Below are 21,649 nucleotides of genomic sequence, written 5' to 3'. Positions count from 1 at the left end.
CATTGTTTAAATATAATAAGAACTCTTAAGTAGGTACAGTCCAGTTTGAGGCCTGTTCAGTGTCTGGGGCCTTTTTCCAGCACAGGGGAAAACATGAGAACCCATCTGCATGAGGGCTGGGATCTAGAGTGTTACTCATGGGGCTTCCTCCAGTTCTCATGAGCCTACAGACAAGCACAGCAGCAGCAGCCAAAAATCCGTGCTGGAAGCAGCACCAAGTAGGCAGGAAGAAGAGACACCTCCTGTCACACAGTTCAGAGCTACTTCTTTCAGATATTTCGGTGTTCATCCATCTGCCCAACTCCAGCCCAAAACGTTCTATTTAGCAAGCTTTTGTTAGAGCCTGGGTCATGGTGGGCTGCTGTGGTGCCTGTCCCTGAACCCCAGTGACCACCACACTTCCCTCCCTGGAAATGCTCTGCTGTCCCACCAGGCAGCACCACGACACACGAGCACAGGTCACTCACCAGGGGCACGGGCAAGGTCACTGGTCACTCACCAGGGGCACGGGCAAGGTCACTGGTCACTCACCAGGGGCACGGGCAAGGTCACTGGTCACTCACCAGGGGCACGGGCAAGGTCACTGGTCACTCACCAGGGGCACGGGCAAGGTCACTGGTCACTCACCAGGGGCACGGGCAAGGTCACTGGTCACTCACCAGGGGCACGGGGAAGTGTGTGGCGTACTGCAGGTGCCGAAGGAGGTGATAGTTGGATGGCACAAGCAGCTCTCTCAGCCTCTCCCTCTTGGCTGACTTCCCGCTCGGGACTGAGCTCCTTCTCTCGAGGGAAGGGGTCACACTCTGATGAGACTCCCCAGGCGTCGGAGAAGAGATCTGAGACGTGTAAAGCAAAGGTGTAAGGTAAGTGTAACCTCCAGCTTCTGAAATCCAGCAGCTGCAGACAAAGACAGGATTTGCTCTTGCTTGCAGCTACTTGTCAAACATCTGAGGTTTTTCAGAGACAGACAAAGCAAGGCAATTGCATTCAAGCCTGAGATTTAAGATAAATGTACATATTATATCCCTGTGCACATCTCCGTGGTTATTAGACAAGTTTTAACCTAGAGATATTCAGTCAGGGAAAAAAGCATTCTGATCTGAAGCAATCTGCACACTCCTCATGTTGCTGGGACACAGAAACCACAATGAGCTGTTTCAGCAACTGAGGGAAAATAATGGGACAGGGGAAGTGGGAGGTGACAAGAGACACTGTAGGTAGGCATGGACGTGCTTGAAACCACCAACATGACAGTTATCAGGCAGAAACGGGGTCCCAATATCCTGCAAGTGATAAGTCTAGGCAGTCCATGCAAAACAAGGGGAAATCCAAAGGAAGAAACAGGAGATTCGAGAGTCATGCAGAACAGAAAGGAAAATGAGGGGAAACAGATTTGAAAACAGAGCCAAAACATAGAACCATCCTTGGAGAAGCAGATGGCATCAGTGAGGGTCCTTGATGTCAAACAAGTGGGGAGCTCTGCACATTTCTTCATCCTCAGTGTAACACACTGCTCACACACCGGGGATGGGGCAGGGGGGAGAGCAGGGGTGTCTGTGCCTGCAGGAGGATGAGCAGGGCAGCACAGGGGAGCAGCAGCAGAATGCAGAGAACAGAGGTGAGGCACTGACAGACACAGAGACGACGCCAAAGGCCATCAGCTGCCGAGGGAAGGAGCAGGGTGGTGCTGGGGCATGGAGGGATGTTCAGTGGCAACACAACAGCAGCCACGGGCAGCAAAGGCATCGCAGGCATGCAGAAAATCAAAGGCAAACCTACTGGAAATTCTGAACCAAAATCTGCCTTAAAGTCACTCTTTTCTACATCATCAAAAATACCAGTGGTTCCTGAGTCAATGCCCATATGTTCCACAATACCATGATCCTAATAATTGCCAGGGAGAAAAACAAGTATAAGTCACAGCAAACTCAAGCACTGTGCCTCTTTAAGAACTGTGTCTTTCAGTTTGTCCCAAGTTATTCAGATCACCAGACAGCTGCTAGTTTGATCCATCTGCACCAAATCAGCAATATTTACAATTACACACAGCAACAAAGTTAAGGGATCCTTTTCAGCTTTCTCAAAGAGGAAGAGACAAGGAGACACAAAGACCCCCAGTATCTCACACCTGAAATACTAATGCTTCACTGGGAACCCACATTTAATGAAACACAATAACAAACATGGGAACAGCATGGAACACCATGTTCCCAAACATGGGAACAAAGCATTACCTCCAGTTTCACATCATGACCCTTTGAATAATGTTCATCTACAGCTTCCCCATTAGGGGAGCGTGGTCTGGGAGCTGCAGTGATGGACAAGTCCCCACGAGATATTAAAGTGCACATGTAGGCATCGTGGGAGAAAACATCATGCCGAGTGAATTCCGAGAAAAGCAGCACCAAATTCACAAACTCCGTCTTCTCATGGTCACTGCTTGAGTCAGCTACACAAGCAAGAAAAAAAACAGAAGTTAAACTGTAGTTTCAGCTTATAAATCTTTGGGTTTGAACTGTTCAAACAGCTGGCCTTTCCTCCCAAGTGCTGTCTTACCTACAGCACTTTTGCATTTATAGCAGAAAATCCTATAAAATATTTGCAGAGAACTCGGGATCTGCATGCCAGGCCTCCAAGATATAAAGGCAATATTTTCATTAAAGCTTGACAGTGTAGTGTAGTTTATCTATTAGAGATGCTCATGCACGTCAGGAAAACAATAATTAAAATAAATGCATGTTATTTTGTCAGGACTAAGCAAAGCCTAGAGAAGTACAACATATAAAATGTTGTCACTAAGTTTTCATTTGTCACAGCTTTGTTTAATTTGACTTGTTCTTTATCACAGAAAGGTTTGCAACAGTGTGGTTAACAGAAAATAGCTTTATATCATGCCAAATCTATTGGGCAGCAAAAGAACTACCAAACCTGAATTATCACCATTTATTTAAAAGCAAATTATGCTCTAGAGTTCAAATTAGCCCAGCATGTAACAGTGTGTTCAGCCATCCTCACTGGGCTGCAGCACAGCAGCTCTCAGTCTGCCCAGGAGCAGTGGGGTCTGACCACCCCCTGCAGCCCCAGGTCCTGCTCCCCCAACACCCCTCAGGAATGAGGTGTGGGGTTGGTGGAGCATCCCAAACACACACCTGAGCCCAGGTGAGCTGCCCTCCTCAAAATATACCAGTATCTGCTTTTCATTTTTGGAGACTCGGGAGCTCAACCACTGCAAGACCAACAAAACAGCACAAAACTTGTCCAGTGTTCCAAAACACCAAAGGACATTTCAAACACAGGAAACATCCCCAGCTCCTTCCCCTGCCTTTCAGAGCTCCCTGGGCCAAGGAGAACAATACCACATCTGAAGGAAGCACAGCAGAAACACAAGGCTTAGTAACACAAATAGTTGGATGGTTTATTAAAACCAGGGTCATCACTGGCACGAAAGCAGAGCACTGCCAATATCTCTGAGTCTGAAACACATTTTAAGAAATTTCTCCTTTTTCGGACATTGAGAGTTTTCAGTACTGTGTTTCAAACCTCTTAAAATCTGCCCTAACCAGCAGTACTGGAGGTGCCAGAAACACAAGCTATGCTATCAGTTTTATCAGACCAAGACATGTCATGGAGCAGCCCTCAATGAACAAAGATCCTTTTTTCAATCCACTATCTGTCAGCCAACAGCTTTCAGCTGCAACACTTGAGTGTCATTTCTAAGCCAGTCACTTAGAGCATGGATGTGTCAGAAAGAGACAAGTGTTTGGTGTTAAATATGCACAGAGTACAAGTAATTTCCCCAAATCTCAAACAGCTTAAACAGAAATAAACACAGTTTCTGTTAATTTTCCTTTTGGGGGAAAAAAAAATAAATCAAAAATCATAGAAGGATCCTATAACAAGGACCAAGGAGATTTAAAAGAAACAAGAGAAGAGATTTAAAAAGTGGGCACATGAGCTGATAATCACAGAAACTGAAACACCCCCAACAGCAAACCAGTAACTTCAGCAGCCAGGCAGAAGACCAGTTGCTTCTGACCTACTTTGGAATATAAATTAGTTCATACTCACATAACGAGGGAGCTTGTGTATCCAAAAACCTTAGCAGGACATTCTGGAAAACAGGAAGACTGGAACCTGTCAAGGAGGCTGAAGACAGAGATTCCTTTTCATCTAGGACTTCAGATTCACCACATCTCTGCACAGTTAAATAAACAGAAAAGCATGTCTCTGCACCCAAATGCACACAATATTCCCACCCTTTGCATCTGAGGCCACCACACGTGTGCCTGTTTCCTACCTCGGCACAAACTCCAGACTCGCTCTAGAACAACAGGCTTTTCTCATTACCTACTTTGGTTATTTCTAAGGTGTTTTATTTAATCACTTTGTATTTACTGAGTGGAAAGGAACGCCTGAGACATATTCCATCAGCTGCAACGACACAGTTTCACAGAAAACCAAAAATTCAAGATACAGAACTTCCAGGACACTGTGAACACAAAAGGAAAATTCTCCCCTGTGTAAATTCCAAATTGAACAATGAGCAGAGCAAACCCCTCTGCTTAAGGTGGATTTGGGTGCAGTGAGGCAGGAACATTGCAGGTCCCTTCCCCCAGTCTCTGGTTTGTGATGAGAGCAGACACAGCAAAGAGGTTCTGCAAAGCGAAAGTCTCTCTGCACATCCTGTCCGTGTGTCCTCAGCAGCTGCAGCGCTCCCCCCACACCCGGCTGACAGTCACACACACCACAGTCACACACCACTGCTGGGGACCCTTTTTGCCAGGAAAACCTCCCCAGCAGAGCCCCGTGTGGTGCAGACCCAGCTGGCCCTGCCCTGAGGCCAAGGCAGTGGCTCCCAGCAGTGCCAGGGCTGTAGAGCTGTGTGACCCCACAGGGATACACCACAGGGACACACTGCCCTGCTCCAGCTGATGGCCTTGTCCCACCTGCCAGACCCACAGCCCTCTAAAAGGGGACTCCAGTTCCTGTGGCACCCCTTTAGTCAGACAAGTAGCTCACAGAAGTGAGAGACTTCAAAGAGACATAAGTCGGCTACCATAGACCATTCTGAATCAGGCTGAAGTTACTTACTTTAAATAGAAGGCTTTTTCATTCTAAATTTGTCTAGAATTTTAAAAATATTAATTGATGAAAAGATTACCAGTGCTCCAAACTCACTCCTTTTGTAACAAGATGAGATTAAAGTGAGGCTTCCTCAGAAACACCTTACTCTTTAAGCAAACTGTCACACTACGCTACAAGTAGAAACAACTTACTTCTGCCTCAATCTCTGCTTGCCTCTTCTCCAGAAGCTTGGCCACAGCCATGGCCCTGTGCTTCCCGGACCTCTTACAGCTCACAGCCCACTCACAGAGCAGCATCACCACGGCCTCGTCGTTTGGGGCAACCTGTGCAGGGCAGAACAGACAGAAAGCAGCTCACCCACACAGCCCCAGGCTGAGCTCGGAGCAAACAGCCTGCACAGCCAGAGCTCTGCAGCAGGAAAACCCAAACGAGCTGCAGCTTGGTCTTCCCTACTGACAGAGGCACACACTTGCTCTCATTTGCACACATTTGCTTCATTCACAGTGTTTGCACATGACACATAAGGAAATCCCAGTTTTCACACTGCTGATACTCAAATCAAAATTTCACTTTATCATCAAGTTCACAAAAGCAGAGAAGGGTGATGTGCTGTGTGAGCAAGAGGAACAGGAGCAGTGCACCCACAGAGCCTCCCAGCCCACTAACCACAAGGGATTTACGTGCTCCTTATTTTAATTCCTCCAGACCTCCTCCATCTGTTTCCAGACTGTGACTTGCATCCCACTGACACATTACAACAAACAAAACCAAACATCCTCCCACATCTAAAGGCGTTATCTGTCAGATAACCAAGGTAAAAAAATTCCCAAAAAGCTCTGTTTCTTTCTGACATTTTTAAGAAACAGCATATGTCTTTTGAATCCCATCTGTTCAGGACAATGGGATGCAGTGTGAGTGCTCATCCCATCTCTGTTCTCACTAACCACCCACACTTTGGAAGTATTTTTGCCTTGTGTGCTCCTGAGCTGGTTCTGCTGAACTTGCCCATCCCTCCCAAGCTGGTCACCATCTCTGAACACTTCAACATACCGACCTGCAAATTAAAGAGTTGTGATTTTTCTTCTTCTCTCAGGGTCAGTGGAAGCTACACTGAGCAGTGACCATCACGAGGGCCAGAGCCAAGCACAGCACCCTCAAAAAATGAACACTTTTCTCAAAGTGATTGGGAATTACAGACCCACAAGTAAAGTTCCTTCTTCAAAGCTGTCCCAGCTGTCCCTCTCAGGAAACCAGAACACAAGGGTGTGTGGAACAAGGCTGCTCTGCTGTGTACACACGTCAGAGAGGTTTCCTGTAAATATGTTTCAATGGCGAGCAAGAAATTCTACCCGACTGGGGGGGAGCAGAGGGAGGAGGGAAAGGCTTTTCTCTTACCCAAATGAAGAAACACAGCAACGTCACCTCTGCTGTGGTGAGATGCACTCAGCTACCCACAGAGCTGGAGGTGCTACAGATTTCTGAAGACAATGCAGAACACCCAAGAGTCTGATCTCCACTGATGCAGACTTTTGTTGGGCAAGTTGGCATCCCCAGAGCCATTCCCACACACTGGACTCTTGGAGCACAGGGTCCTGCAGCAGCTGAGACAGGTAAAGCTGAGGGGGCTGACCATCAAATATGTTATTTTGCTTTTGAACTAACAAAATGTGGACCCACACAGCCTCCTGTGCCCCAACAGCTGCCCCTCAGGGCCTCCTCCCTCCCGACACCGTGCTCAGTCACACACTCAGAGTGCATCGAGCAACCGGGCTCTGGGTTTGACACATAGTAAGGTCATATTTCTACCCCAAAAATTTCAGGGGCAAGAAAACAAAAAGATCAGTTCACATGTTACTTAATGGGTACATTTTGTAGGAAAGCCAGTACACAAGGTGCTGGAGCAGGTGTGGGCAGACAGGAACTGCAGCTCTGGGATGGCAGGAAACTCTCCCACAGACAAGACTGTTCCTCAAGATTCTCGAACCTTCCACAAGTACCAATGTGACAAAAACACATCAAGGTGGCATCAAATGGGAGAAATTATCTACAGCATGCAGCACACACACCTTTGAAGTAAGACTTGAAGTTTAGATAACTCACTGCCAACGTTTGTCATTTAGCCATGATCCAAAATAGCCATAAGATTTTGAAAGCCCCAGTCAGACCCTTCCAGAGAAAACCAAAGGTCTCATTTCTACCAGCTTATAACTGGAGGAGAAGATGGGTGACATAGAAAAGTCTTGGCTTGGATGTTTTTAAAAAAGTTACACAATAACAAAAGAAAGTATTAAAAGGATAGTATTAAACATTTCTGCTCCTGATGGGTTTGGAGATAGGCCAGCTCATTCCCTTTGGAAACACATCTGCGTATCCCCACCACACCAGAGCTCTCAGTGTGTACTGCTCTATGGATAAACTGCTCTCAAGTGTTTGGGGGTTTAAAATCAACTACATGCACTGCCCCAAGCAGTGCAGAGTGAAAGAGGGGGTATGAACCACCCATGACTGCAGCCCAGGAGGGCCCAGGGCATCACAGGCAGGTGGGCAAGTACAGAGCAAGTACAGAGGCACGTACAGAGCAGCCCTGACACCAGCCCAAAGAGAAACCCTGGTACTGGAGCACAACTTCCACATTTCTTTAAAGGATGAGACCATGTTCAACGAAACATTAACCCCTGCTTTGAAATGGTCCCATATAAACACAGAAGGCAAGCTGTGTTCCTCTTAAGGACCCCATCAGTTATTTCGGTCACAGAATAAGTTTTTCCCTTCCAGAGAGATTTTGTACTTTAACTCCCTCAGACACTAAGATGAGCAAGAATCTGTTGTTGGCTCTACTGAAATAATAAAGGATGAAAATACCCACACAGGTAGCTAAGCAATTCGAGCAACTGAACCAATGCTAATTTCGTTATTAAAACTATTACAAGACCACTCAGAAAGTGCTCTATTTTCTCAGTGCTTGGGAAAACAAACTCTGATTCTGCAGAGATTATTTTGCTCATCTTGTCTCTCTTTCCTGTCGTGCAGCCCAACACATTCAGATTTGGGTCCCTCACATAGTCACAAATGTTAAATCCAAGCTCTGGGACTCCAGGGCCTGCCAGAGCTTCTTTCTCACAGCGGGGTGGGGGATTTTGTTTGTTTCATTTCCAGCAAAGTGATCTCAGAAAGACAAATATCAACTCTCTGCCTTTGTCACAAGCTCCACTCGTGAGAACCGCGTTCAAAACAGGAGTTTTTCATTCTGAAATGAAAAGCATCTCTTGGCATCATAAGAATTCAGCTGAACTGAATTCATGAGAATTCATGCTTCATGAGAAGCAAGACCTAAATACAACTATAGAGCCCTAAACTTTAAAAGCAACCCAAGTGCAAAAATATCCATAGAGTTTCAGGATTCCACATAGTGATTTCAGGAAATTCAACATTAGGCCTTAAAAATCAAGCACTCACTCCTTCCCTCCATTCACTACTGCACACTGGTTGGAAAATCCTGGTACCAAGTTGCATTTACCAAGTATGCCCCCAACTGCTGAGGTGTATTGCAAGTTATACTTAAACAAATTGTATTTTGCTACACAGGAGACTGACAAATTAAAAAGTCTCACCAACCATTCCAAACTAAAACAAATAAGGAGGTGAAAAAAAACAATCCTTTCTCAGTTCCCTTCCTTAGTGGTATCTGTGACAGACAATGACAGATAATAAAATTCAGGTAGTTCAAATGTTAGGTGAAAGTTGAGTGGGTTTAAACCCCAGGAAGGTAAGTGACTCACAGACGAGTTGTCACAGACATCACAAGGTCACTATTGCATCCTCCAGCTCACCCTGCCAAAGATTTTGTTTCTGCCCAAATCAACTCCTGCCCTCAGGGGACTCATCCCTCAGAGGGGCTGCAGAGGAGTCCCGGGTGCTCCAAGTCTGGATAAGTGCAATACAATTTTACTCCAATTTAAAGCTGTATAGTAGCAATGCAGACTGTTTACTGCATTTACACCTCCACAATAACCACCACAGTGATAATCATTCTGCAGCTGTGCACAAGAGATGAGCTGAGTCAAGGAAATGTCAGGTGGAAAATACCTGTGGTCAGAAAAAAGGTCAGTAGTTTTCTCTGCAATCCCATCTCAAATGAAAGTGAATTTACTGGTTTATGTCACATCGTGGATTCTAAACAAGTCAGCAAAGAGAAGCAGAGACGAGGTCCTTTCATTGCTCACTGCACATGGCCATGCTCACCAGGCAGCACCACTCTTCCCATAATCATTGTGATGTGACATCTTTATGGGCCATCAGACTTTCCCACCAGAACAATACAAAAACTGCTATTATGACATGTTTTTCTGTCCTGCTCTCTCATGTTCTCTCACTAATGTTACCAGATTCCAGCCTTCAGCACCATTCCTCTGCATCTTGCCATGGGATGAAAAGCAGCCCCTGCCCCTGCAGGGCCCAGGACAACTGACCTTGCAGCTACCCTGTCTACCCACCTACCCTCCCTCATTTCAGCCCCTTTCCCCAAGTCCTACTTTTGCTCTGAGGCTTGGAAGCCACGAGTTCTATATTAAAACAATTTTGAAGGAATCAGTACTGTGTATGCAAACAGCATCCAGAGAATACGTGTCTTTTTTCAGTCTCTGTCAGAACCCAAGTATTTTGTAGCAGAAGCCACCTTCTCTCCCTTCCAGCATGTGCCAGTGCCTTGGAGTGCCAGCCTCATACACTGATGCCAGTTGCCTCTGGCATCATTTGCAGCCTTCACGACAAGGTTTTGCAATCCAACAGGAAAAATGGACAGGAAACAGGTTCCAAACAAATTCCAGCTGGGTTCACAGCAAAGCATGAGCAGCAGATAGCTGTCCTTCAAAGAGCATTGTGCTTTAAACAATTATGTCAGTAGGCAGACATCCTAGTGATGGACATGCTATTTACAAAATCAAAATTCTTCTAGGCTTACACGATGTGCCAGCTAAACACAGTGTACACAGCTTCGTGACTTCTGGCCTCTTCTGCCAAGGAAAAGCAGAAGTTTATTAACTGGGAAGGAAAAAGAGGCAAAAAAAGACAAACAGCGTTGCACGTGGTGACATCCCCGCAGTGCCGAGACCGGAGCGCGGCGGGGGCGGGCGGGCGTCGACATCCAGTGGCCACGGAGCGGCTCGGCAGCCTCGGCACGGCCCCCGGCTCCGGGACGGGCACGGCCCCCGGCTCCGGGACGGGCACGGCCCCCGGCTCCGGGACGGGCACGGCCCCCGGCTCCGGGACGGGCACGGCCCCCGGCTCCGGGACGGGCACGGCCCCCGGCTCCGGGACGGGCACGGCCCCCGGCTCCGGGACGGGCACGGCCCCCGGCTCCGGGACGGGCACGGCTAATTTCTTATCAGCTCCAAACGCAGTAAGGTAAGGCTGAAACTTTCCAAGCTAAGTTTTCTCTCAGAAAGAAGTCAGCAGCTTCTTTGCTTCTGCCCTCTCTTATATCTCTTGTGCCTGCTGTGCAAACACTGACCTCACCTCCGACAGTGCTTTATTCCCACCCGGCATTCTTCCCCTCAGGGCAAAGTGTGATAAAGATGCAGTCAGAGGATGCCCTGCAAATGAACCGGACAGACCTTCATGAAAATGTCTGGTACTCCAAACTGGGGAGCACGGCTTGAAGAGCTCTCTAGCAACCAAAGCAGCATGTTTTCAAGGCAACCCAACTTCGAATCATGAATTACCATAAAACAAAGGCAATAATGGCAGACAACCTGCAGTGAGAACAGAATAATAACTTTCAGAAGTCTCCCTATCAACACTGCCTTTTGAAACACAAAGAAAGAGTCTATTACTACAATTGTAGCTGGAAGTCAGGAAAACCTCTGGAATACAGACAGGAAGAATGAAAAAAAAGATACAAATACACCTGCAACAGCACAGAACCACATAATTCAACTCCAAAAGCAAATGAATACAAAAAGCCAGCACCCAAAGGATAGAGAATATCACACCCTACCTGTTCAAAAACACAGCACACCTGTGTGCTGAACTCCTGATGGCACCTGGGCATTCGAGGGTTAAGAACTTTTAGGGACTTGTCCTGCCTGCTGTTACAATTCTCCTTCCTCCATTTCTCCCTCAATACCAGAAAAGTGTATTGGAAACACAAAGAAAACTCTGGCAACTGTTCTACTCCTTCCTACCTGCTCTGAGCTCCAGTTTGTTGCCAGGTCTGTCTCTGGAGATGCTTCCAGCGCTGTCATTCCCCCAACACTACATTCTGTTTGTTTAATGCAAAGCCATTAAAATGCTGATTGGCAGTTATGACTTTGCACAGAATGTCTGTGCAAAGAGAGTCCTGAACCCTGACCATCAATGGCTGAGCTCACAGCCACCAACAAAACACAGGTGGAGCCACAGAACAAGCCACTCTGCACTCAAATTTTAAAGTATTAACATAAGCAGCTATGACAGATCCACTTGTATTTCCCACTTTCAAATTTTACTCCAACAGTGTATTATTGAAGTCGGATATTTCTTCTTTTTCCAAAACATTTCCCAAGGAAATTCAGGAGTTTGACATTATACACAGACCCAGTAATACTATCATCTGCACTGTGCACACACAAAAAGGATTTAAAAATGCTAAAGATTTCTGATTAAATTTCATGATCGCTGGAAATGGTTTTAGGAGCACAGGCAAAAATATCAAAAATCCCAAGAATATGTAGTTTTAGAATATTTTTCTATATTAATAACCTAGTAAGTTAGCACTTGCTACAATATATGCAAAAGTTGTCATCAAGCAATCTGGAATTTTACTTGGCATCACCCCAAAAAACAAACCTGTCTAGATCATTTCTCCTGAATGCAGTACACTGAAGAATACAATTACAACAGCAAAGAGCTGTTGTCTCCTAATAAACCAGCTGTCAGTTGTAAAGAAAAAAAATATTCCCACAAAATATCTATCAAATACACACACACAATTTACATAAATAAAAATGGTTTATAGATTACAAATTGAGAGAAGATTGCAGCCATTACCTCTTGGTTATCCTTACTCTGATTTGCCCAGAAGATCTTATGATAAAGTGTCTCCATGGAATTGCTGGAATCTGACCTGTCAAAACAATGCCTATCCAACACTTCCAAGGTGTGCAGGACCCGGCTGATGGTCACCCCTGGAGACAGGAGTCAGAGAGGAGGGGAAAACAAAAAGGTTTGCATTAGAAGACACTGCATCACATTCACCTGCCAATCTACTGCTGGGATTAACCACAGTGCAACAGGATTAGACCCAAGGAAGAACACCCGTAAACCCTAAAGCTCCCAGCGTTTGTTTGGGGTTCTCTCACCTGCAGTTGACTCCTGGCACTTGTCAAACGACCACCTCACCTCCACAGCACGGCCCCTCTGCTTTATCTGCTGCTCCACTTCATAAACCTTGGCCCGAACCTGCAACGAGTAGAGCTCCTCATTAGCTGCTGGGGGAAGGGTCAGTGTTCCTGTCATGCCTGTGACAGCCTTCTCAGCAGGGGCAAGGGGCCCTACAGTGTTCCACAACACCCCCTACATTTGGGAACAACAAACTGAAAAGGTTCTGTTCAAATCATCTTGTCTGCTAAGAATCATCTTGTACAGTAAAACATCTCTTCCTTCCATTCCACCCAGCAAAACTCAACTTTCAACATGTCTGAAAAGTCACATCTCCCAAAATATACATCAAGCTTCCTCTTATTTTTCATATTACATCTTAAAATAATTTCAGTTTAATAACAGAAAACACTGGAACATAAATAAAAGTCCTGATACTTTCCCAAAATCAGTCCCAGAATGAAGATCAAACATCAGCACAGCACTTGCCTTGACAATAGGCCTATGGAAATATCCAAATTTGGCTGAAGTCCTAATGACTACAAATCATTACTGGGATATAAACCAGACCTTAATAATCTGGCAAGAAAAAGATCTTACCTGCTGATTAAATGCCGAATTTCCACCTGGCATAGGTAAACTGGATGGAGCGACTTGAAGTAAATCCAGAGGTGAGCCTGGATTAACGTTCTTATTTTCATTTGTGGAATAATTCCACACCAAGGCACTTGGGCAACAAAGAGTTACAGTCTGCAAGCAATAGTACAAAACAGAAGTAATTCCTTTTTCTAAACACGTGTAATAGACAAAAACAACTGCTACAGTGAAAGAAACAAGAAGACAGGCTTATGCACAACTACATTTGAGGAAATTCAACTACTGTTTTATTTTCCTCCTTTGTTATTAAAAAAATTACTTCATTATACACATGTTCAATTCCCATTTGTATTGCTTTCATAACACCATCAAAGAACAGCACCAAAGGTTAGTTTCAGCCAGATCCTCTCTGTGGAATATGAAGGGACTTTACAAAAAAAAAAAAGTCATTTGGTGTTCACCTTACAGAAAGAAGCTAGATATGAAAAATTAAGAGATTAATTAAAATCAACTCTTAGTCAAGACTTTAAAGCACAAAGGAGTCATTGAAATGTCCAGATTCCAGTGCGTGGAAATGCTGACACAGAAACCCTGGAACTACTTTGGCACTGCAGCCAGGGTGGCCTGCAGTGGCACCAAGGGCCGGGCTGGAAGCAGCTCTGAGCTCCTCTAGGTCAGAGCTCACAGTCAGTGCTGCCCCTGCCCAGCCACGCTCAGCAGGCACAGGGGGTGGCAGGACCACACGGGTTCACAGGTGACAAGAACAGGATGAGATGCACAGAGCAGAAACCCTCCATCCCAGAGGGAAGGCCTGGCCATCCCTGGCAGGGGAGCAGCTCCTTCCCTCAGCAGAGGTGCAGACACACATCTGGCTCCAGGAGCTTCTCCAGGTGGTTCCTCCATCACACCTCAGCACAGACACCCCCCATCCCGCTGCCCCCACACCCCTCAGCGGGCACAGGCACATTTCAAACCACGGCACATTTCAAACCACGGCACATTTCAAACCACGGCACATTTCAAACCACGGCACATTTCAAACCACGGCACATTTCAAACCACGGCAAGCACACCTTGTCCCACTCAAACCCCAGTGTTTTCCAACAAGCAAAATGGTTACAGCCCTGAGAGCAAAGGGCAGCAGAGCACTGTCCTACCTGCAGCACACAGCTGAGCCCATACACCAGGGCACGGTGCTGGGGGCAGGCCAGGAGGTCGGAGCAGGGCAGCTGTGCCAGCCCCACCCCGGGGCCAGGGGTGCTCGGGCTGGGCACGGCCAGGGCAGGGGTACTTGGTCCAAGGATCAGAGGAGGGGAGTGGGCAGCTACAGGGCTGGGCCCACCACTGAGCAACAAGGACAGGCGTCTGGCACAGAAATAAGCCAGGCGACGGGACAGGTAAGCTGACTGAACAAACTCTTCTGAATACTGAAATTTAAAAAAATGCACAGTTTATTACACTCCATATATCCATTTTCCTTAACAATCTAACAGTGGACATGCACAAACTGGAAAGAAACACCTCCAATATTTAGGACGCCAAAAGTTATAAAAGAAAAGAGCAGCTCATATGCAAATTTGTACTTCTGTCTCTTAAAAATTCCATCTGCCCTCCAGGACCAGTCACAGTAAGAGAATCCTTCTGCCAAATCGAGTCAAGGATTATAAAGCACGAACATCTTAAAGGTGTTTATAAACTCCAAACATGCACCATTCAATATATTTTGTCAAATGTCCTAAGTAAAAATGTTTAAGTAGATTTTACCACCACAAATATTAAAACCATTTAACAGGTATGAATCACGCTGACATTGATTTTGGCTTTAAAACCTGCATGTACCTGCAACATCAGCGGCAACAACAGTTTCAGAAGATCATCATCCGTGGGCCTGATTTTTTCTAAAACATCCAGTATCCACGTCAAATACTCGTGTCTCTCGAGCATTCCTTCCTTAAAGGATTTCCAATAACACATCACACGTTACCTGGGAGCACTCAACACACAGGGGTGTAATCCCACAGTTTATTTCACTGTGGTTTACCCTCGTTACCCCTGTCAGCACAGAGACACCAATTCCCTCAGCCTGCTACAGCCCTGCAGCCAACCACCCCCATGGCAGTGCCACAGGCAGGCAGCACCTGGGTACAGCCCCCTGCTCTGCACAGCTCCAGCTCAGCAGGCAGCTGACAGGTAACCCCGACAGGTAACCCCCACAGGTAACCCCCACAGGTAACCCCCACAGGTAACCCCCTCCCAGCAACCCTCCTGCATCTTCTGTTCCAGGGCAGAAACAACCAGAGAGTTCTGCTGGGCTGGAACTGTGTGGAACCCACAGACAGACACCACTCCAACACCCAAGGCCTCCTGCCCCAGCGGCCTCAGCCTGATCCACAACCACTAAAAACACCCTTAAAAAGATGGGATAATACAGAAGAGGGAATAACTGAGTGCACTACTGCAATTGCAATCAGGCACACTGAGAAAAATCAGAGCTTTTTCAGCCAGCAAATCTCTAAAAGGAATTAGCATTTACAATTTATGCAAGACTCATGACAAAAGCTACCACTGAGTCCTAAAATTGAACTTTCCAAGAATAGTAACCTTAAAAAAAAAAAAAAAATCCATGCACTCCTAAAAGTATTACCTGGAACATATAAAATGACAATTTTTCATTGTATTCCCAGTGCTTCAGGGCCTGTTCCATCTCTGGAGGCATCACAACAGAGCCGTTGCCTTGGCTCAAAGTCCCATGATAGAACTCAGCAACCTTTGCCAGCTGCTCTCGGAGGTATTTGGTTACAATTTGAGTCCATTCTGCAAAATAAGTTTGCAATTAGAATACTCCAAGTGATAAAAGGTTCCTTTCACAGTGGGACTCAAAGCAAAGTTGCACTATCTTTGTCATCACAAATGTTGCCCCCGAGGTGCACAGTGCTGCACCTGTGGTGAATTCAAGGCTGTCTCCCTGTGCCCCTGCCCTCAGAGCACAGGTGCTCTCAGGTGTGCAAGCAGCCTGCACTGACAGGGGGGCCTTTGGGGAACCACCTGCCAGTCTCATCAGGTTTCAGCATTCAGCCACAAAACAGCCTGGAAATAGATAAAATAAATATACTGCACTGCTTCCTTCCATCTGGAACTTTACTGCCCTCCCTCTTCCCCCTCCAAATAGAGCCAACATAAAACTCAATGGGATTTTGCATAAGCAGTAGAATATAAAGCTATTCCTTCTATAACCATTCAAACTGCCAACTCTTCCAGGTTTTCACTCTGATGGGGCTGCAGCAACTCAGCAGCAGTTTCTGCAGCAGGACAGAGCAGGTCTGCACAGCACAGTGAGAAAGGAAAAGAGGACTCGTAACAAAGGAATTCTCTCAGCAGCAACTGGAACCACCCAAGGTATCTGTGAACATCTCAGAGACCAACCCCTGGCAGAGCTGTGTGTATCAGGAGCAGAAGGTTACACAAGAGCAGCCTCTTTTCTGCCTCCATATCACAGTTGCTTTGACAACTGGGGCTGGTGACTGTCAGTTACAGGAACCACCACTCTCAAACACAACTGTTTTCACTGTTCACTGCTCACCTCAGACTCTGGCTAGTGCATTCCTTTTTTTTTCCTCTTACATTTGTAATTGGCAGCTCTGTCAACATATACAGACTATACATTGGAAGCTTTTCTACCCAAATCCACTGGAATTTCTGGATAAAGCTAGTGGGGTTCAGTGTTTTCACAGAGCAGTTTAACCACATTTCCATTAAACATTCACTTGCTTCTAGGAAAAAAAAATTCAAATCCACTACTTCAAATGTATTTCATTTGAAATTCAAAAAGCAATTACCACTGTGTCTGTGCCACTGAGTCGGAAACAATGCAACCACCTTTCTGGTACCAGAGGCACAGATATAAAATACAGGCTTTCTAAATTAGCAGTTCTGTTCCTTCCCAGGCAACATTTATCTTGCACAGCCTGTGCCACTCCTGCCAGCCCCACAGTGACCACTGTGTGTGCTGAAATACAGCACAGCCAACGCTCCTCAGGTGCTGCACCTGGACATTTTGGGAGCAAACAGCTGGAAGCAGAAGCAGCCAATGCAGCTGTAGTTATGCTCCATGGCTCTTTGTACTCTGACACACATTTCTAAATGAAACTGATTTAAAAGCATTTTTATTTCAGTTCCCACCACAAACATTCCTCTCTGGACACCCAGTAACACCAAAGCTACAAACAAGAGGAGCTGTTATCATGCTGTTATCATGCATGGAGACATTAAAGAAGTTTATTTACCAATATTTGGGTCAGTGGCCTGGCGTTTCTTGATTTTAGCTTCAGAAATAGCAGCATAGTAGGCACATGTCATTTTGATCAGCCATGCTGCTCGCAGCAGAGGCACAGAGTATTTTGCTAAGTAAGCAAAAACATCTTCTTTTTTACTGAGAATAGGAACCTGGAGGGAAAACAGGCAGCAAGTTACAGCACACAGTCCAACAGCAGCTGGCAGATCAGCCCAGGCCTCCTCTGCTCAACCCTGCACAGCCAGAACAGCAAACCTCCTCAGCCCAGGAACCCACTGCACCAACAACACCCACTGTCCAGGCACATGGCAACTAAGGGATTCACAAAAAAGAGACACTGCCCCACAGTACCCCAGGCTTCATCAGAAGCATCCTCCCCCTGCTCAGAGATGCCTACAGGGCCACAAGCAAACCTCTGAGAGCCATTGACATCCAAAGTGCAGGAACCATCCTGCGAGCTGATCCTCAGAACCTCTGAGGAACAGAGCTATAGCAAGGCTTGGTGTAAGGGTTCAATAGGATAAACGTGCCTGAGATGAAATAGTTATTCAAAGGAAGTTTATGTCAGCTAGATCAGAAGTTCCCCTTGCCCAGGTCCCCTCCTTGCAGAGAGGGAAAATGCTGCACAGCAGCAGCTCCTCCAGCACCACTCCTCATCCAGCACATTCCAAAATACTGCCCTGTTCTTACAGCCAAATTCAGCACAATCTAATATCCAAGAAACAGAGGAAGGAGTATTCTGATACCTTTTTTCCTAAGAGAGTCAGGGGCTTGCTTCCTGCCAGATCTGTGAACCAGCTGTGAATGGCACTCTGGGATCGAGCAGTCACCAGCCAGTAGTTGTCTTTGGCATTTACTTGGGGTTTCTTCTTCCCCGTGTCCTGCAAAGTGTTCAGTTTGAGCTTTTCTGCCAGGATGCTGCTGAAGTAAGCGCCGATCTGGGGGTGTGGGAAAGCACAACACGTGACAAGCCAGTAATTAAGTATCTACTGTACATTAATGCAGGAGGATTTCCAGCTGAAGGGATGCAGTGCTCACTCCAGGGCAGGCCAGCAGTCTGATGGGATCACGCTTTGCCTCCCTGCAGGGAGCAAAGGCAGGCTCAGGAGATCAAACCACACAACTGCATTGTCACTGCAGAGGCTGCAGGTCAGAAAACCAGCCAAAGGGCCCAGGGCTCAGTGACACCAGGGCTGAGCTGCCCCCTGGCACAGTCCCTGCGTGCCCAGAGCCACGTGCCTCCAGCCAACGCGTGCCTGGGATCCAGGCCCCGGGTCAGTGCATTCTCAGAGCACGTTTCTGCCCTTCTGCCCTTTGCCAGAGCACAAAGTGGGTAAATGCACACCTTTCACTTCCATTTAGATGAAACCACACTGTCACAGGAGCCACATCCACCGTCTGTCCATCACCAGCTACAGCAGGCAAAGCTTCAAAGACTCAGGGAAGCTCAGAAGGGTCCAACTTTTATCCAAAGACCTCCACTGCCACTCGGCACCTCCACAAGGAAAAGCTTTGCAAGGTTTGCTTTCCCAGTACTCTCAATCACAAAACAGCATGAAAAAAACCCCAGAGGTTTTACTCCCATTGTAAGCTTATTCACTTTCAGAATGACTACAATAGGAATGAATGTTTAGGCCTGTTAGTCAGAATAAAATGCTTGATTTTCTAATAAATACATTCATAGTTGGGTAATTTTAAAATATACAGGAAGCTTCTGGGAGATACTGAACTTGTTTTGGTAATTGTACACTTAAATATCCAAGGACCTATAAGCACTTTATTGTGAATTTCTGTTCTACTTTTCAAACAGTTCTATTCGATAGTAAAAACAAAAATAATTAATATAGAAGACAGAAAATGCCAGTAGGTAAATATTTGAGGGGAAAAAAAAAAAGACTCTGAAGAATATAACAGGAAAACCTTAAAAATTTCAAAGCCAGCAACCCTGTCATTTACTTGCATCTCTTCTTCTACTAAGAGCATCACTAAATACATAATTTCATGTTTTCCAATAAGTTGTAAAAAGTTAGAGATTTTTCAGAATCAAATACCAGAAAATTACTTTGTCTGAAAATAAGTTTCTTGATTACATTCTCCCTCCAAACCCTTTCTTCCTGCTTTCCCAAAAGGAAAAAAAAAAAAAAAAAAAAAAAAAGTACATAAATCTAGACAGATCTCTAGAGGAAATACGGGACGGTTTCTTTCTAAACAGTTATTATTTTCAGTTTGGAGTATAGTAACTAATATTTTAGTGATTTTTATTGCTCTTGTGTATCTCACACTTCTTTGACTCTCAAAAAGAACCATGGGAGAGCTAAGCTAAGTTTCACTAAACAATCCAAGTCTATATTTCCAAGAGACCTGGAACACAGTGACCAGTTTCTCCTGGCAGAAAACAGTCTCGTGAAACAGATACAAGACAGAGCTAAAGATGTGCAATTGTCAGAGACTTCCAGGGAAGGAGTCACTACTGTCTCTGTAAGCCAAGCAAATAAAAGAATAAGAGCAAAAATTAATGTCTCCTGTGCATTGAAATGTGCTTATTACATTTTGTCCTTGGCATCCATGTTTTCCTGTGAAGACTGATGGCAGCAGGCAGCAGAAGCACAGCTCAGCATTCTGATATTCATTGTGTAATTAACTTTCATATCAAGATTTCTGACTAGAAAGCCAAGCATTCAAGACCCAGGTACCACCACTGCCAGCTTGGTTCCAGTCTCAGCAAGTGCCCCCAGACTGCCCTGTCTTACCTTTGAGGTGCTGATGACAATATTCCTGGCAGAGCCGTGCTCATCTCCGGGGAAGGTGGGCTGGTTGCTGAAGCCTTGCTTCACGTTCACTGCCGTGAGCTCATCCTGCAAAGAGGGGTGGAAGTGCAAAAGATGAAACGACAAGTTAAGAAAAGCATGTTTTTATAAGGAAATGTTTTGCATTTGCTGGTACATCACGCTCTGCACACTCCCAGGACTTTGGTGAAGAGAACGTGATGCCACTGCTGCCACACTGTCCCCCTCGGGTGCTCCCCTCACTTGAGGTGAGGCTTGAGGCCATCACTTCATGGGTGCTGCTGGTTTTGCTGACAGATTTCTGCCCAGGAGAAGGGCCCAGGAAACAAGACCTTGGCAGCCTCTGTGAAACCTGGAGCAGTCCCCAGCACCCAGCCTGAAATCTTCCTCATGGAAGTGGTGCCAGTCCACAGCCCCCTGAGCAGCAGTGGGAGAGCAGCACACCTTTCTCTCCTGAGATACCCTGGGAAGCAGCTGTGTCACTCCACAGTAGAACACTGCTGTGTGCCCCTTCTTTCACCCAGAATCCACAAGTCCATTCCCCAGAACAAAAACAGGTTTGTATCATTGTTTTGTTGATGTTTAAAACATTACTATTCTGGTTTGCAGACCCATAACCCCCATTTGGAAACATCTACTGAAATAGGAACGAGACCACCTGTAGCAAAAGTAATGTCAGCTGAACATCCACCCCTGCTGCAACTAAACCCTTTTCTTCTGGAGCTACTTCTGCAGTGGAAGCATTACTAGTCTCCTACCACACTATCAACTCCCCTTCGTTTTGCTGCTGATTGATGCTTCAGCAGGCTTGGCTGGGTCTGTTCACAGCAGGGACACAGAACAGGCAGGTGTAGGATCAGCAGCATTAGGCACAAACACACACCCGAGTCTTCACAGACTTCCTCAGGGAGCCCCATGCTTCCCTGTCTTCACTCTATACCTCCACCAAAGTTAATATTCTTCCATGGAGGCTGTGCCATTTATTCAATAATTCAGGAGTACCTGCCTGTCAGACAGAGGTTTTCCTATACCAGATGAATGGGAACTTGTTGGATTTTCTTGATCTCCCCCTGAAGAGAAGGCACAGATCTCCCAAGGAAGCAGTTACCTGCCACCACAGGCAGTAACCACAGGAACCCTACACAAGCTCAGGTGGTCCACCAATAGTGAGCTATTGGAACAACCCATGAGATGGCTGTGAAACAACCTACAAAAGCAAAGACTGACTGTGCTGGGACCAAGCAAAGAACAGAAAATAAAGTTAAGAATGTCACCATTTTACTAGAAGATTTTATTCCTAGTTTTGGGCAACATGCCTCCCCAAAAACAGTGACCCAGAAGCTTCCATTTGGTTTCTTCTCTTATGCTTTGCCATGCATTATGCTTTTCAGTATTTTTCCAAAGTTTGAGAGCAACACAGCAGATTGAAACATATTTAGAAGAACTCTAAGCTCTCCAGGATTTTTGAACTTAGCAAACCTCATCTTAATTTTAAATGAAATCAACCAGAATTGCGGGAACACTCCTCCACCCA

At 46.0% G+C, this 21,649-nt stretch overlaps 1 protein-coding gene across 2 annotated transcripts in view; it reads right to left on the bottom strand.

Moving 5' to 3' along the window:
* The window catches only part of MED12L (mediator complex subunit 12L), a 99,625-nt gene that overhangs the window by 74,658 nt on the left and 3,318 nt on the right, over positions 1 to 21,649 (bottom strand). For both annotated transcript variants that reach the window (XM_051781971.1, XM_051781972.1), the window contains exons 2-15: positions 20,080 to 20,184; positions 18,076 to 18,267; positions 17,322 to 17,481; positions 15,683 to 15,852; positions 14,878 to 14,988; positions 14,196 to 14,465; positions 13,042 to 13,191; positions 12,423 to 12,522; positions 12,112 to 12,248; positions 5,277 to 5,408; positions 4,069 to 4,195; positions 2,235 to 2,449; positions 1,780 to 1,884; positions 660 to 836 (exon numbers count right to left, since the gene is read on the bottom strand). In XM_051781971.1, coding sequence (XP_051637931.1) covers positions 660 to 836; positions 1,780 to 1,884; positions 2,235 to 2,449; positions 4,069 to 4,195; positions 5,277 to 5,408; positions 12,112 to 12,248; positions 12,423 to 12,522; positions 13,042 to 13,191; positions 14,196 to 14,465; positions 14,878 to 14,988; positions 15,683 to 15,852; positions 17,322 to 17,481; positions 18,076 to 18,267; positions 20,080 to 20,184 — 2,151 coding nt within the window. The remainder of the gene's footprint in view (positions 1 to 659; positions 837 to 1,779; positions 1,885 to 2,234; positions 2,450 to 4,068; positions 4,196 to 5,276; positions 5,409 to 12,111; positions 12,249 to 12,422; positions 12,523 to 13,041; positions 13,192 to 14,195; positions 14,466 to 14,877; positions 14,989 to 15,682; positions 15,853 to 17,321; positions 17,482 to 18,075; positions 18,268 to 20,079; positions 20,185 to 21,649) is intronic.

This window comes from Manacus candei, unplaced genomic scaffold (genome assembly GCF_025592945.1).
Source record: "Manacus candei isolate 608988 ecotype Guabito, Panama unplaced genomic scaffold, ASM2559294v1 h1tg000015l, whole genome shotgun sequence".
Taxonomy (NCBI): Eukaryota; Metazoa; Chordata; class Aves; order Passeriformes; family Pipridae; genus Manacus; species Manacus candei.
This window is presented reverse-complemented; position numbering and strand designations above follow the sequence as displayed.